The sequence below is a fragment of the Suncus etruscus genome, chromosome 1 (assembly GCF_024139225.1).
Source record: "Suncus etruscus isolate mSunEtr1 chromosome 1, mSunEtr1.pri.cur, whole genome shotgun sequence".
In the NCBI taxonomy this organism is placed as follows: Eukaryota; Metazoa; Chordata; class Mammalia; order Eulipotyphla; family Soricidae; genus Suncus; species Suncus etruscus.
Window position 1 is genome coordinate 96151836 of NC_064848.1, and position 13708 is coordinate 96165543.

At 34.0% G+C, this 13708-nt stretch overlaps 1 protein-coding gene across 1 annotated transcript in view; it reads right to left on the reverse strand.

Moving 5' to 3' along the window:
• The window catches only part of VWDE (von Willebrand factor D and EGF domains), a 104246-nt gene that overhangs the window by 43880 nt on the left and 46658 nt on the right, over window positions 1-13708 (reverse strand). Inside the window, exons 19-23 of the mRNA XM_049776122.1 lie at window positions 8685-8822; window positions 2657-2752; window positions 2479-2574; window positions 1299-1394; window positions 7-102 (exon numbers count right to left, since the gene is read on the reverse strand). Of these exons, the coding sequence (XP_049632079.1) occupies window positions 7-102; window positions 1299-1394; window positions 2479-2574; window positions 2657-2752; window positions 8685-8822 (522 nt within the window). The remainder of the gene's footprint in view (window positions 1-6; window positions 103-1298; window positions 1395-2478; window positions 2575-2656; window positions 2753-8684; window positions 8823-13708) is intronic.

Below are 13708 nucleotides of genomic sequence, written 5' to 3' on the forward strand. Positions count from 1 at the left end.
TTTTACCTGTTTTACAAGTAGGTCCGTACCAGCCAGGTTTACACTCACAGACATCTGGTGAAAGACATTCACCTCCATTCTCACAATGCCTGTTACAAACCACTAAGACCACATATAAAAAATAAGGTAAATAAATTGCTCTGTCAATACATTGACATCACAGATAAAAATAATTTATCCTTTCACTCTAAATAGTCTCAACTATGTAAATACTAATATTAATACTAAAAGAGATCATGAAAATAGAAAATCATGGAGCTGCATGTCAAGTTAGAGTTGACTGGGAACATTCTTTTGTTCCTAATGCAAAACATAGAGAAGAGTTCTGAATAAGAAATTTATATATAAAGTAGCAAATAAGAATTCTTTATTTCAAAGAAATAGTCATGGGTTTAGGTTAAGAAGAGGATTGTTTCTACTAATGCCCAACCACAAAAGAATGGATAAAGAAATTGATTTATATCTAATGGGGTGGCACTACGCAGTCACAAGAAAAAGAAAAGTCATGCACTTTGTACAACTTAGATGAAATTAAAAATATCTGACTTTACAAAGTAAGTCAGAAGCAGAAGAGTAATAAAGGATAATCTCATTCATTTGTAGTATATAAACAAATGAAGGGTATGCACAATAAAATAATAATAAAGCTTGAATATGGGAATACCTGAAACTCCCAGGTTAGGGGAATGGAAACGGTTAGAACATAGGTGGAAGCTCTGGAGCACATGGATGTTGCTAAGGGAGATAACAGTTTGTACCAAATCCATATTGTCACTCAACAAATGAGAGAATGGGTGGGAGGGAAGGAAGTTTGAACTGGAAGTGACTCAAAGACGGAGGTGAAGGTACTTAGGTGGTGGTGGTGATGTGTACATCAATACCAGATACTAAGATATTGTAAACCCTATAATATTTTCTAAACTACAATTGAAATAACAATAATAATATCAATAAACACAATAATAATAATAATAATAATATCTCTTGAAAATAAGAGAATTATTTCTAAAACAAAGCTCTTGATCCTAGTAGTAACTCTCAATGTTTGTTGTGATTTGAAGTGTGGTAACTGTTGTTATCTTTCAAAAGGAATGCATTTTATAAAATATTTTTTATTTTAGGAACTCTGATTTACAATAATGTTAATAGTAGGTTTTATGCATAAAACAGTTCAACACCTCATTATCCTTGATTGCATATTTTTATAGAGAGGTTGGGTCTACTGCAGTTAGCACTAAAGCAATAACTATTCAAAGGAGTGATTTAATCATATTAGATTACAAGAAAATTTTACTTACTTATTTCACATCTTGGTCCTACAAATCCATAAGGACAAGTACAGAGATTTTCAGCCAAGCATGTGCCACCATGCTGACAAGGTGGACTACAATGCTCTGCAGACATAGATTCTGTTATTAGTTCATGCCTTAATTTTTAAAAGCATATTATATTTATGAAGTACAGACAAAATAAAACTTTCCTATAAAAGCAATTTATAATAATATCTGCACAATTAATAATGAACCATTATATATCATTTAATCTTAAGAGATTGACTATAATGTCTTATACTCTGAAAACATATCATCAGTCATGAAATATATAGAATTATATCTTCTTGAGTATCTTCTGAAAAGTAATATTTAGATCTGGGGTTTTTTTTGGCACTTTATAAACCTCAGTTTTCCTCAGTATTTTCACATATTAAAGATATTAAAAGCTTTTTATAGTTAGTCCTCTCCAAATTCATTATTAAATTATAAGCTTTCTTTGTCATGGAAGTATTTTAATGTTGCCACCTATTCTTTTTTTAAAAAAAAACTTTATTGATTGATTTTTGGGCCATACCCACTGGCGCTCAGGGTCACTCCTGGCTCTACTCAGAAATAACCCCTGGCAAGCTTGGGGACCTTATGGGTGCCAGGAACCAAACCAGATCTCTCCTGGGTTGGCCGCATGCAAGGCAAAGACCCTACCACTATGCCATCTCTCCGACACTTGTTGCTCCCTATTCATTAATAATTTTATATGCCATCTACCAAAATATACATGCAATTTTTAAAAAACAATAAATTTGTCCTAAATATATCATATTAGAGATATTATATTATAAATTTCTCACTTAGATTTCAATTAAAACCATAAAATAATATGGAAATATACATGTTTCTAAGAATCACTTCTTTTTACTTCTGGACATCTAATTATTTAGCAATTAAAGCTTCCTTAGAATCATACTTAGTAACTTAATACTCAGATGTCTTCTGATTGAAGTTATTTGTAAGATATGGTTCCATCAAACTAAATCTTAAAAAATTATTGCCAGATAATGATGACTAGTTATTGGTATTAATAATTTTAAATAAACATGAATTGACTCACAAACATTAATGAAGACATATTAGCATACATAGAGAAAAATGGAATTTCTTTGAAAATACTAAAACTTTATTATTAAGTTTTAATTTGTATTATCACCTTCATCACATGTCATTCCATCATACCCTGGGAGACATTTACAAATATTAGGCTTAATACACTTTCCATGGTTTCTGCAATCAGGATGGCATATAGCTGTATAAAATAAAATATATGTCATATAAATATAAATTTTCAATTAAAGTACACAGTGCAAACTAAAGAATGTTGTACCTACCTGTTTGGCAGTGAGAACCAGTATAACCAGGTTTACATTTGCATATATTGGGGGCAACACATTCTCGGCTTTTTCCACATGGGTGTCTACAAATGGCTAAAAAAAAATCAGAATAAAAAGCAGCATTGCTGATAGGTTATATGTACTTGTGCTCAGAGATTTAACTGCAGAGATAAAAGTCTCAGAGATTTGAAAATGTTCATACTAATTTTAACAACCACCACTACATTATTCACAAAAAAATTTTTCTCTTCGTTTTATTACTAGTATGGCTGAGGAAAATGATTAGTCAAATAAAAAAGAGTATAATATATAACAATTCTTTCATAGCAAAAAACTGAAGTTAGAAATTACTATCAAAATTAGGATTATAGGCCTTTTCAGAAGACCATGTTTTAAATTCTAATAAGATATAAATATCTAACAGGCAGGCATATACAAAATTGCACAAAGCAAGATGCCAGGAAAACATCATAAACTTACAGGTTTGTAGATCCCAAGTTAATCTAACAAATATATTCTACTTTACATTTAATACTGATGCATATGAGTTTTTATTTGTTAATTATATATTATTAACATGTTTGTATTTTAATGTATGCATATTAAATTTAAGATTCTCCTGCTTAAAAAGTGACAAAAATTGAAGTCCATGAAGGTAAAACTGAAAACAAAGAAATATTCCAACGTTCAACTGCATGCGCTTATCTCAAATCAAAATACAAACACAATTCAACGAAAGCTAAGACAGCTTCTACATTTCAAAGCCAAGAATTTGAATTGCATCAGAGAAAACAAATGATAATAATTGTGAGCGAAGTAAATACTCTACTCCTTTCAAAATTAAAATGATGCCCAATTTGTTTTATTTTCAAAAGAATTTTAAAAGTTAAAGGCAGCCTCATATTATGAAAATAAGCATATGTAGAAAAATTAGTCATTTAAAGAGCTAACTAAAAATAACCTGACCCATTCTGATGTTCATATCCTGTATTATCTCGTTGGCTGTTTAAAACCAGCAAAATAAATGTTTTAATTTCTGCTTTCTCATATATAAAATGGAAAAAGTAACACCCACATGTGAGGTTCTTGAGGATCCCATGACAATACAGAATGCTTTCAAATATGGTATTCAATACTGAAATAAATGACATTACATTCTTCATTATAATGCCAAATATCATATATGCTATGATACTTTTAACATTGAAAGAACTTAGACACAACTGTGTTAACATTTTTAAATATAAAGAGAATTTGCGCAAACAGAACAAATTCTAGATAGGGGCACCCGCATTTTCATAGAACCTTAGGACTCGAACCATTTTGTTCTGCCTTGTATTTCTATATCTTTCTACAAATTGAGAAAAGAAATAAAAAGTGCATGGGACCCAGGGGCCAAGTGAACTCAGGAGCACTGAGTAAAAAAAAAAAAAAAAAAAAAAGATCTAAATACTCAAGCCAAAGTCAGTGACAATACAATCAAGACACCCAAACTATAACAAACTAAACACAAAATGGGCCTGCTACACTAGTAGTCCAGTAGGCTAAGGGTGTAGGAATGACATGCATGCTAGAAACTCTGGTGGAGGGAGGTCAACACTGGTGGAGGGAATGGCCCTAATTCACTATCACTATATGCCTGAAAAACAACTGTGAAAGACTTGAAATTCACAATAAAATTTAAAAAATTATGAGCAAATTAAATAAAATATAAATTAGTCAATAAATCTATCTTCTTTATTCCTTAGAGTATTTACTTTTTCATACAAAGAGTTTTCACATTACCTTTGCAATTGATCCCATCTCCATAGTATCCAAAGGGACAGCGCCCACACTGGAAGTGACCATTTGTGGTTGGCACACAAGCAACACCAATAAAACAAGGGGATGAAGCACAAGACCTGATTACAGGGGGTGAGAGAGTTTCTACCAATGTAGTAATTGCTCTTGTGACAGATGATGCAAATTTGTTTTCAGATAGTGCATAACTTTGACCAGATTCGTTAACTTGAGAATTATAACTTCCTATCTCTGTGTAAATGGTTCTCTGAATATCATCTTTTATTCCACCATGAGAACTATTTGTATGGGTGAGTAGTGAACTAGTGTTGTAGGTTGGAACTACCAACTCCTCTAAACTATAATTTGTACTGACAGTGTGATCTGCATGTTCAAAACTTGGTATTTGGTGGGAAACAGTCTTCTCAGAATGATTCATTTCAGTTGCAACTGATGGTTGTAAGATATGTGAGTCATTGCTTATGTCCAAGAACTTTTTGATATTAGCTGGACTGTTTGTAAAGCTTGAACCAATTAGTGAATGCGCTGTTGACAGCATCTGAAATTTGATATCTAAACAGAAAAAAAAGGAAATAGTCAATAGCATTCCTTAATGTTTTGTTATATCTACAGAAGTTGACATCACATAATTTACATCTTGTTATGATTCTCTTCTACTATGTACATTCTACTATGATTCTCTTCTAGCTATGTGATAGTCAGAAGTTATCAGAGGGTCCTTGCCTTCAGGAACTTATCTCATCTATTTGGATACACAAGGTAGAATAGAATTTTAAACATTATAAAAGCTAAAAAATAGTAATTCATTATTTTATTAAAATAGACAATAATTACAAGCTGCTTTCTACACACTGAGCTCCAAGCAAAGTACTATTCTAATCAAACTCAGTATTGTAAAGGAACCAGATATGAGTAAATTAAAACAATCTGTGATCACTATAATAATCACAACAGCAATGAAATTTACAGGAGCACAGAAAAGTGGCCAATTCATTTTGCTTAGAGAGGGGAAGATAGATACTGAACTCATGAATGAAAATTGGTTGCTAAATTATATAAATGTCATTTTTTTCTGAGACACAATTAAACAGTAATCATTTTATCAATGTGGCAAAATGGGAATGTAAATCCTTCACTGATTACTGAGTTAATAATTAAAATTTGGGGGTTGGAGAGATACATGGAGGTAGGGAGTTTGCCTTGCATGCAGAAGGACAGTGGTTCAAATCTCAGCATCCCATATGATTCCCCAAGCCTGCCAAGAGTGATTTCTGAGTGTAGAGCCAGGAGTAACCCCTGAGCATTGCCGGGTGTGACCCAAAAACAAAAACAAATTTAATTAAATGAGTTTGTCTTTTTTAAAAGGAAACTATTTCTCCTCCCTCTTAGGATACTTTGCTTTCTTCATAGTTCTTTTATGTTTTTGGTATGGAAAAACTGAATTAATTTTATGGTATAGACAAATTTTAAGTAGCAATCAGACATGTTTTTCTTTGATATTTTCTATTTCATTCACAGTTCTTAAAATGATTTTTTTGTTTGTTTTTGGACCACACCCGGCGGTGCTCAGGGGTTACTCCTGGCTGTCTGCTCATACATAGTGCCTGGCAGGCATGGGGGACCATATGGGACACCGGGATTCGAACCAACCACCTTTGGTCCTGGATCGGCTGCTTGCAAGGCAAACACTGCTGTGCTATCTCTCCGGGCCCAAAATTATTTTTAAAAAGGGAAAAATCATGAAAAGCATAAAAAGAAGAAAATTAAAAAACAGAAAATAACATCATCGATAGTAAGACAAGGGCAAGAAAATTTGTGGAAATTTTGAAAATTTCAGAAGATTGAAATTGTGTGGTGTCAGTGAATAAAATATAAAATATAGCCAAAACACAAATAAAGAAATGAGTATATAAAATATAGCCAAAACACAAATAAAAGCAAAGCAGTAAATACAGTTAAGTGTCAATAAATACAAAGGGTAAGAGGCCTGTCCATAACCATTGGATGAACCAGTCCAAAGCTCCACTTTAATACATCAAGGCAAGTTGGTGTTTCCTTTAATAAATCTTTCTATTGAAGGACTACTCCCATCTTCCCCAAATCACTTAACCTATCTATGTCTCTGTTTATTCAACTGTAAAATAACAAACTGTTTTAAGATACATAAAATGGACACGTATTTCTTTAGAATATTTTGTGTTTTTTCTCTGACAGATATAATTCTTACTAAATGTTGTCTTATACAGTGATGATTCTAACCACTTTTTATCTTCTCTTTTTGAGCTGTTTAACAAGGAATTTTGGTGGAAGAGTCCCCCAGTTTAATGCTTATGATTGAACCATGTCATGGGAATCATTGTAATTGTTCTTATGGCCCCCATATGCGCCGATAACACCATGTGGCATTGCTTCTTATTTGCATAGGCACATTAAAATGGGAAAATAGTATAAATACAAATAAGATCCTATCTAATAGAGATTGGAACACACAAATCTTGTAGTGCAAAGGGACCTTACACCCTGAACATTGACATAACGACCTGGCACAGACCTCAGAAGAAAGGACATATTCCATTCTCCCCTGAACCAGGAAAGCCATCCACGAAACATCCAGGCTGGTCTATAACATCACCTGGAAGCAATCCTCTACCAAGGAAGACCTACACTGCTCAGACTTCGACCTGCTCAAAAGAGACTTCCCTTAACACTGAGAAGACTTAACAACAACAATGACCTGCTTACAGGACAGGGCTCCCTGCATTGCCCTTTGATTGTGAGGTGAAAGGAGAGGATGCTCCACATCCTGACTTCAATGTAAGATATGCAGATTCCAGGATCTTTAATACAGAAACATGATACCAACAACAGAGACTGTGTGAAAAATAAAAGTGTGTTGGCATTACAGACAATGTCTTGGATTGGACGATCTAGCTTGCCTGGAGCCTAGACTTGGTCTTGTGCCAGGAAACTTCAGGGGTCTGGTCTCTTTGTACTTAGGCCAACGTTATTTCTTTCCATGTCCCTCATATTTTGGTGGGCCTATGCAAACAACAATTGCCACTCTAACACCATTTTTACTGTGCTCCTTTGACTCTAATCCTTAAAAAGAACTCACTTAAAATTTGAGGTTAACTTAAGCTAATATGCATGTATATGGAAATGTAAAAAAATACTATGCCTGTAATGTTTAAGGAGTTACGTAAGTTTTATGGCTTTAGATTGCCATGTGTACTGTTAAGAAATATTATAATGTGTTACAATCTGGGGACTTGAGGGACAAAGTAATTGTACATGGATTCTGTCTTATTTATCTTAATGTTCTTTGGCTGAAATTTCAAAGTTAAGATATCAGCAAGGGGACTTCTGAGAATTATGTTATGGGTGATTGTCCTTCCACTGTAACTTTACCTTGTCCTCTTTCTTTGCACCCTTGTTCTCATAATTAAAAATAAAAATTAAAAAAAAAATAACAAGTTACTTTGTATAGCTCTTATATGATGGAATGAAACAATATAAAAAAATTATGTCCTGTGCTTGTGCAGGCACATTATATATATAAACTAAAACTAAAACTCAGTTACTATAAAGTAAGAATAAAATATAAACTATTACTGTCTATCTATAAGAGTAAAATACAAACCATTACTGTCTACCTATAAAAAATAATTGACTACATAAAAATGTGAATATAATATTTAGTGAGGCAAATAGAAATACAAATAGCTTTAAAATTAATATCATTTTCCTATGCTGCACTAGTCAATAATGATATTTTCCCAGATTAACACCTGCAGTGATACCTTGCAAAATGAATATTGAATATTACATAATTCAAAGACATTAAGACATGTACTACATCCATCTGATGACAAAAAAACCTATCATTTTTTCTAAATAAAAGCTTTACTGAAGAGAAAGAACCTAGGAAGTAATTAGTTCCTGATTTTCAAATTTGAGTAGTTACTGGATAACCAGGGGGTTATTGAAATGGTCACTTGCCACCATAAATATTCCTGAAACCTCACCATAAATAATATAATTTATTCATCATATATCATAATTTCCCTGTATGTTAAAAGATTCAGCATTAAAAAAAAGATTGTTTTAATTTCATTAGAGAATTTAAATGATTTTTCTAAAAAAAGTACATAAAAAATAAACATTTTAGTTGTAAAAAATAGAACATAGTACTTGTCATTACAATTTGATGAAAATTATTACTTACTAGATTCATCTTCATTTGATAATATTGGGTGCTTGTCACTCTCTCTGGCATTTTTATTTTCTTCTTCCTTAGTTACAATGTTATCAAATGTGAGAGCCAAGATAGGTGTAGTAAATTCATTAAAAAACTGTTTTTCAACTGTAAATGTATTCACTGAAAACCAAGCACAGTTAAACTGTAATCAAAACCAATTTCTGGGATTAGGAATATACAAAAAAAGTCTTGGATCAAAATTTTGCAAATCACTTTAGAGTACAAGTTTAAATGTCATATCTTTACTAGAATCTCTTCTTAGACTGAATCGTATCCCTATAAAATCGTGTGTTAAAGTTCTATCATTGCTGGATATGAGACTGCATTTGGACAAAGTGCTTATAAGGAAATTATTACAAATAAAGGAGGTCTTAAGCATGGAGTCTAATCCAATAACACTGGTGCCTTTCAATAAAACTCACAAGGAAAATAAGTGCAGTGAGAAAACAGTGAGCTGGTGACCATCTGCAGGACAAGGAGAAAGTCAGAACCAATCCTGAAAATACCTTGATCCCAAATGATCCATTCTCCATAATTGTGAGAAAATTATTTTTTCTTAGCCCATGGATTAAGGCAGCCTGTGCTGACTACTGTATCTTTCTGTAGATACATTCACCTACCCAGTCACCTACCTATCATTTTTATCTGTATTCTCTCATGAACTTTATTCTTCATGACATTACCTCTTACATACTTTGCTCCACCCATCAATTAGTAACCTCCAAGAATAAGGTCTGCAGCTGGAGAGTTGGCTTATATGACTGAGGACATCCAGGATGTTACTTATTCCTGCACAGAAGGATCACTGAGCACCTCAGGGAGTCACCTGGAGCATTATTAAACCTCCTAAATCCCCCCCAAAAGTATTAAAATGTCACTGTATGAATTTTCCTATTCATTAATTCTGGTCAGATCCAGGTGAAGCAAGTGCCTTAATCCTTGTACACTGTCTCTCTGGCCTCTGGGTTCTTTGGTTATAGGAGCCAGATTCAGTGAGGGACAGAGAGGGTGTGAAAGAAAAGGAAGATGGAAAAAAAGGAAGGACAAAAGAGGGAGATAAGAACAGTGAGAGAGAGAGAGAGAGAGAGAGAGGGAGAGAGAGAGAGAGAGAGAGAGAGAGAGAGAGAGAGAGAGCACTTTCCACTCTTACTGCTTTATTTAACTTCAGTTACTTCTCCAAGACGCACTTGGAGTTAAGGCTTCAACGTATAAACTGGCATAGGGAGAGGCACACAATTCAATCTGTACTTCTGACACTTCAATCCATACTACTGTGAATTGTAATTCTATGCATAAATTCACCTCAAAAAAGCACCTGAAATTTAGTTAACTCCCACTCACCTCACTAATCTCAGTTACTGACCAATTTGCCATCTTATTTTCATTATCTCAGATTATTGTCATGATTTTCTTATATGTTTATAATGCTATTTTAACTCTTCTTTCAAACTTCAAATCTGAGCAGCTCTATAAAGTTTCTCAGCCACAAAAATGATCCATCCTCTACATTGACATATTCCTTTTCTCTTTGGCTTTGGGTCATGCTCAGTGGTGCTCACAGATTAATCCTGGCTCTATGTTCAGAGGTTATTTCTGGGTGGCTTTGGTGGAGCATATACACCAGGGATTAAACTTTGGTTGACAACATGCAAGATAAGTGTTTTTACCCATTGTATAGTTACTATATATATATATGTATATATACATATAATATATATATATATACACACACACATTTTTCCACAGTAAAACTCTTTCAGAAATAAACCTTACTGAGTTTTTCAGTGATATGGCCACTATTTTTCTGGCTTCAACAATTGCAGAAGCCTTCCTCATCCCTTCATAGCAAGCACACAGGATCATTCAAAGTGTGCTGTTATAGTAAATGCAGCTGCATCTTTGCTCATGTGCTTCTCTCCCTTTCCTGATTGAATTAGTTTTTTTAAACCTTCTCAATATCTCTCTCAAGAGCCCTTGTGTAGTATGCATACAATTCTCTCTTGCACTGCTATCAAAATACAGAAAATATTTGTTATATATAACAATGCCACATTCTCACATTACACCTAAATGTATGAAGTTAGAGAAAATATATTTCTGTATCCTCTGCATCTAGCATAGTGTATACTTCAATTGCATATAGACAGTTAAAATTAAAAGATATAGTGAGATTATTTCAAATAAATTTAAATTAACAAAGGCATTCATCATAATAAAAGAGAGACTTTTACCATGACATATTTTTCCATCACCATGAAAATCTTTTGGACATGAGCCACAATGATAGGAGCCAAAGGTATTGAGACACTCCACCTCAGGAAAGCAAGGCTTGGATTGACACTCATCAATATCTTCCTGGCAGGTTTTGCCTAAAACAGATATCAAATTCTTTAGTCATTTTATGTCTTTTTTTTTTATTGTGACCAAAGTGCATTACAAAACTTTCACTGCATCATTTATGGTACATAGTGACAATGAATGAGGGGCATTCCCACCACCAGTGCTGTCCTCCCTCCGCCCCTGTTCCCAGTATGCATCCCATATTTCCCTCCTTTACCCCCCAGAATGCTAGTTCAACTGGTCTCTACTTTATAGCTTGTTGTAGATTGAGCATCCATTCCACTGTCATTGGAGATAAAAAGGATAAGAAAAAAGGGAGAAAAAAAATTTGGTGAAAACTACCAAAAAAAGAAAGAAGAGAGGAAAAAAAAGAAAGAAAAGAAAGATGGAAGAAAAAAAGAAAAAAAATGGACCCGGCAAATAAAAATAAAAATAAATCTCTAAATAACCACAGGAGTGAAAAAGAAAGAGAAAAGTAGAAGAAAAAAGAGAAGGAAAATAAAGTCAAAAGCTAACAAATCAAAACAAAACAAGAAAAAGTATGGGTGCTGGAGTGGCAGGTTTGACATTCCCCCACTTTTTTTTTTTTTTTTTTTTGCATAGGCACAGTAAGCATTGGGAAGAAAGGGAATTCCCGTGGCCTAAGAGATTCAGGGTTTCTCCATCCTTGAAACATACCATCATGGAATCAATCCCTGGCTCCATATATACTCATTACCCCATCCCAAAAGGCTTTTATGTGATGCCAGGAAAGTTTCCTCTTGGTTGTGTGTGAGAAAATCAAGCCACTGTAGCTAGTGATCTTAATATTTGCGCGGGTTATAGGTCAGGGTCTAGGATAGAGTCTCTAGGTTCTAGAGGTTCCTATCCATCGTTGTTGTTGTGTTCAGTCTTCTGTAACACTTGCTCCCTGTTTTCGTTCAGTCCCTAAGCCGAAGCCTAACATATTATGGATCCAAAGGTTCTGCTCAGTCTCTGTTGTCCAAGTTGGACTTCTGCAATAAGACATCTTGTTGTCATTGTTGTTGTTGTTGTTGTTGTTGTTGTTTATGTGTCCTGGGCTACAGCCTAGTGTAGGGTTTTCCTTATTAGTCCCAAGGTAGGTTCTGTTCAGTCACGGTTGTCAAAGTCAGTTTTCTGTTGTTGGTGCTCTTATTTTTTACAGTTCAAAGGACGATATCTCTTCTGATTTCCATTTAGTGTTAGGTGATGTGATAGGACAGCCTGGTCTTAGGTCAAGTTTTCCTTTCCTTGTTGTCATATCAAAACTGGCAAAAATTGGTGCCAGAGCAGTGTTATAAATCTCCCAATGGAGCTTAGTTCCTGGTGGTGTTACCCGGAGCTGTATCATTTCTACGTCAGGGATCTGGGGTTTGGGATTGGACTAACACTGTCCAATCTCCTGGGGTTCAAACTAGCACACTTGCCTCTGACTGCTGAGTTATATCTCAATTCCCTTTAAAATGTTTAAAGATTAATTATTTCTCTAAACTATTTGAAATATTAAGACATTTGAAAATTATATTCAGTCATTAGCAGATGGTAACTCCTACTTAGGATCCATGAAGCAATCAATATCTGAGTTCTTTCCAAAACAGTCTTGAAACAACTTCATTATGAGCAACTTTTTTAAAAAAAATAGAATTGTAATAAAATAGATGTTTTTAAAAGTAGTCAGTAGTAAATAGTCCCTAAAGATAACACTTTTATTTTGAATGCTAAAAAAAAAATTAAGACACTTAGATATCCTGATTAGTTCTGTCATAATGTTTAAATAGATATCTTCAAAGAAATTATCCATTCTAAAATTACAATTAGCTATATCTAAAGACAATATTGATGTAATCTGTCAGACCATGCATTTAAGAGGGACTCAGCAGGCCAACCAGATGTAACTTTCCTGGAGCAAATAGCTGAATATTTCCCAAGGATTTCCTTAAAAGGTCTGCTGAGGCTGCTTTGCCCCTGCATGGAAAGTTGAGGAATTCCGAAGAGATATTTCTGAAATTCATGTCTTGGTACAGATATTATATTCCCTTCATATTTAATTGCCCTATTTTCTCCCTTGTAAAATCACAGGCCGAAATATGGCCTCAATCAAACTCTTTGGCCCAGAGAAATTCCAGCACCAAGACAAGCTTCCTCTCTACTTGTCAGCCGTATTTACATCTTAAAACCAAGTCAGCCAGCTAGCTTGCAAGACCTGCTATTCTGGTTTCAGCTTCAAAATAATAAACAAACAGTTTCTACCTTCACTGCTAGCCTACAGAAACTGCCCTCCATCAGGGCCCAACCCCAAATAGCAGTCAAACAAGTTCTTCATCTTTTGTTATAAGATCCTCCTTCCAACCTCAGGACTTCTTAGAAGTATATTTTCCAGACCTACTATGAATATTTCTATTTGTTTCTACACTCCCGCCATTTGTCAACGTGAAAATTCCTCTCATGCCTACTGTGGATTTGCAATAGATAGATAGATAGATAGATAGATAGATAGATAGATAGATAGATAGATAGATAGATAGATAGATAGATAGATAGATTCATAGATAACAGATACATAGATAGATACATAGATAGATGATAGATAGATACATAGATACATAGATAGATACATAGATAACAGATACATAGATACATAAATAGATACA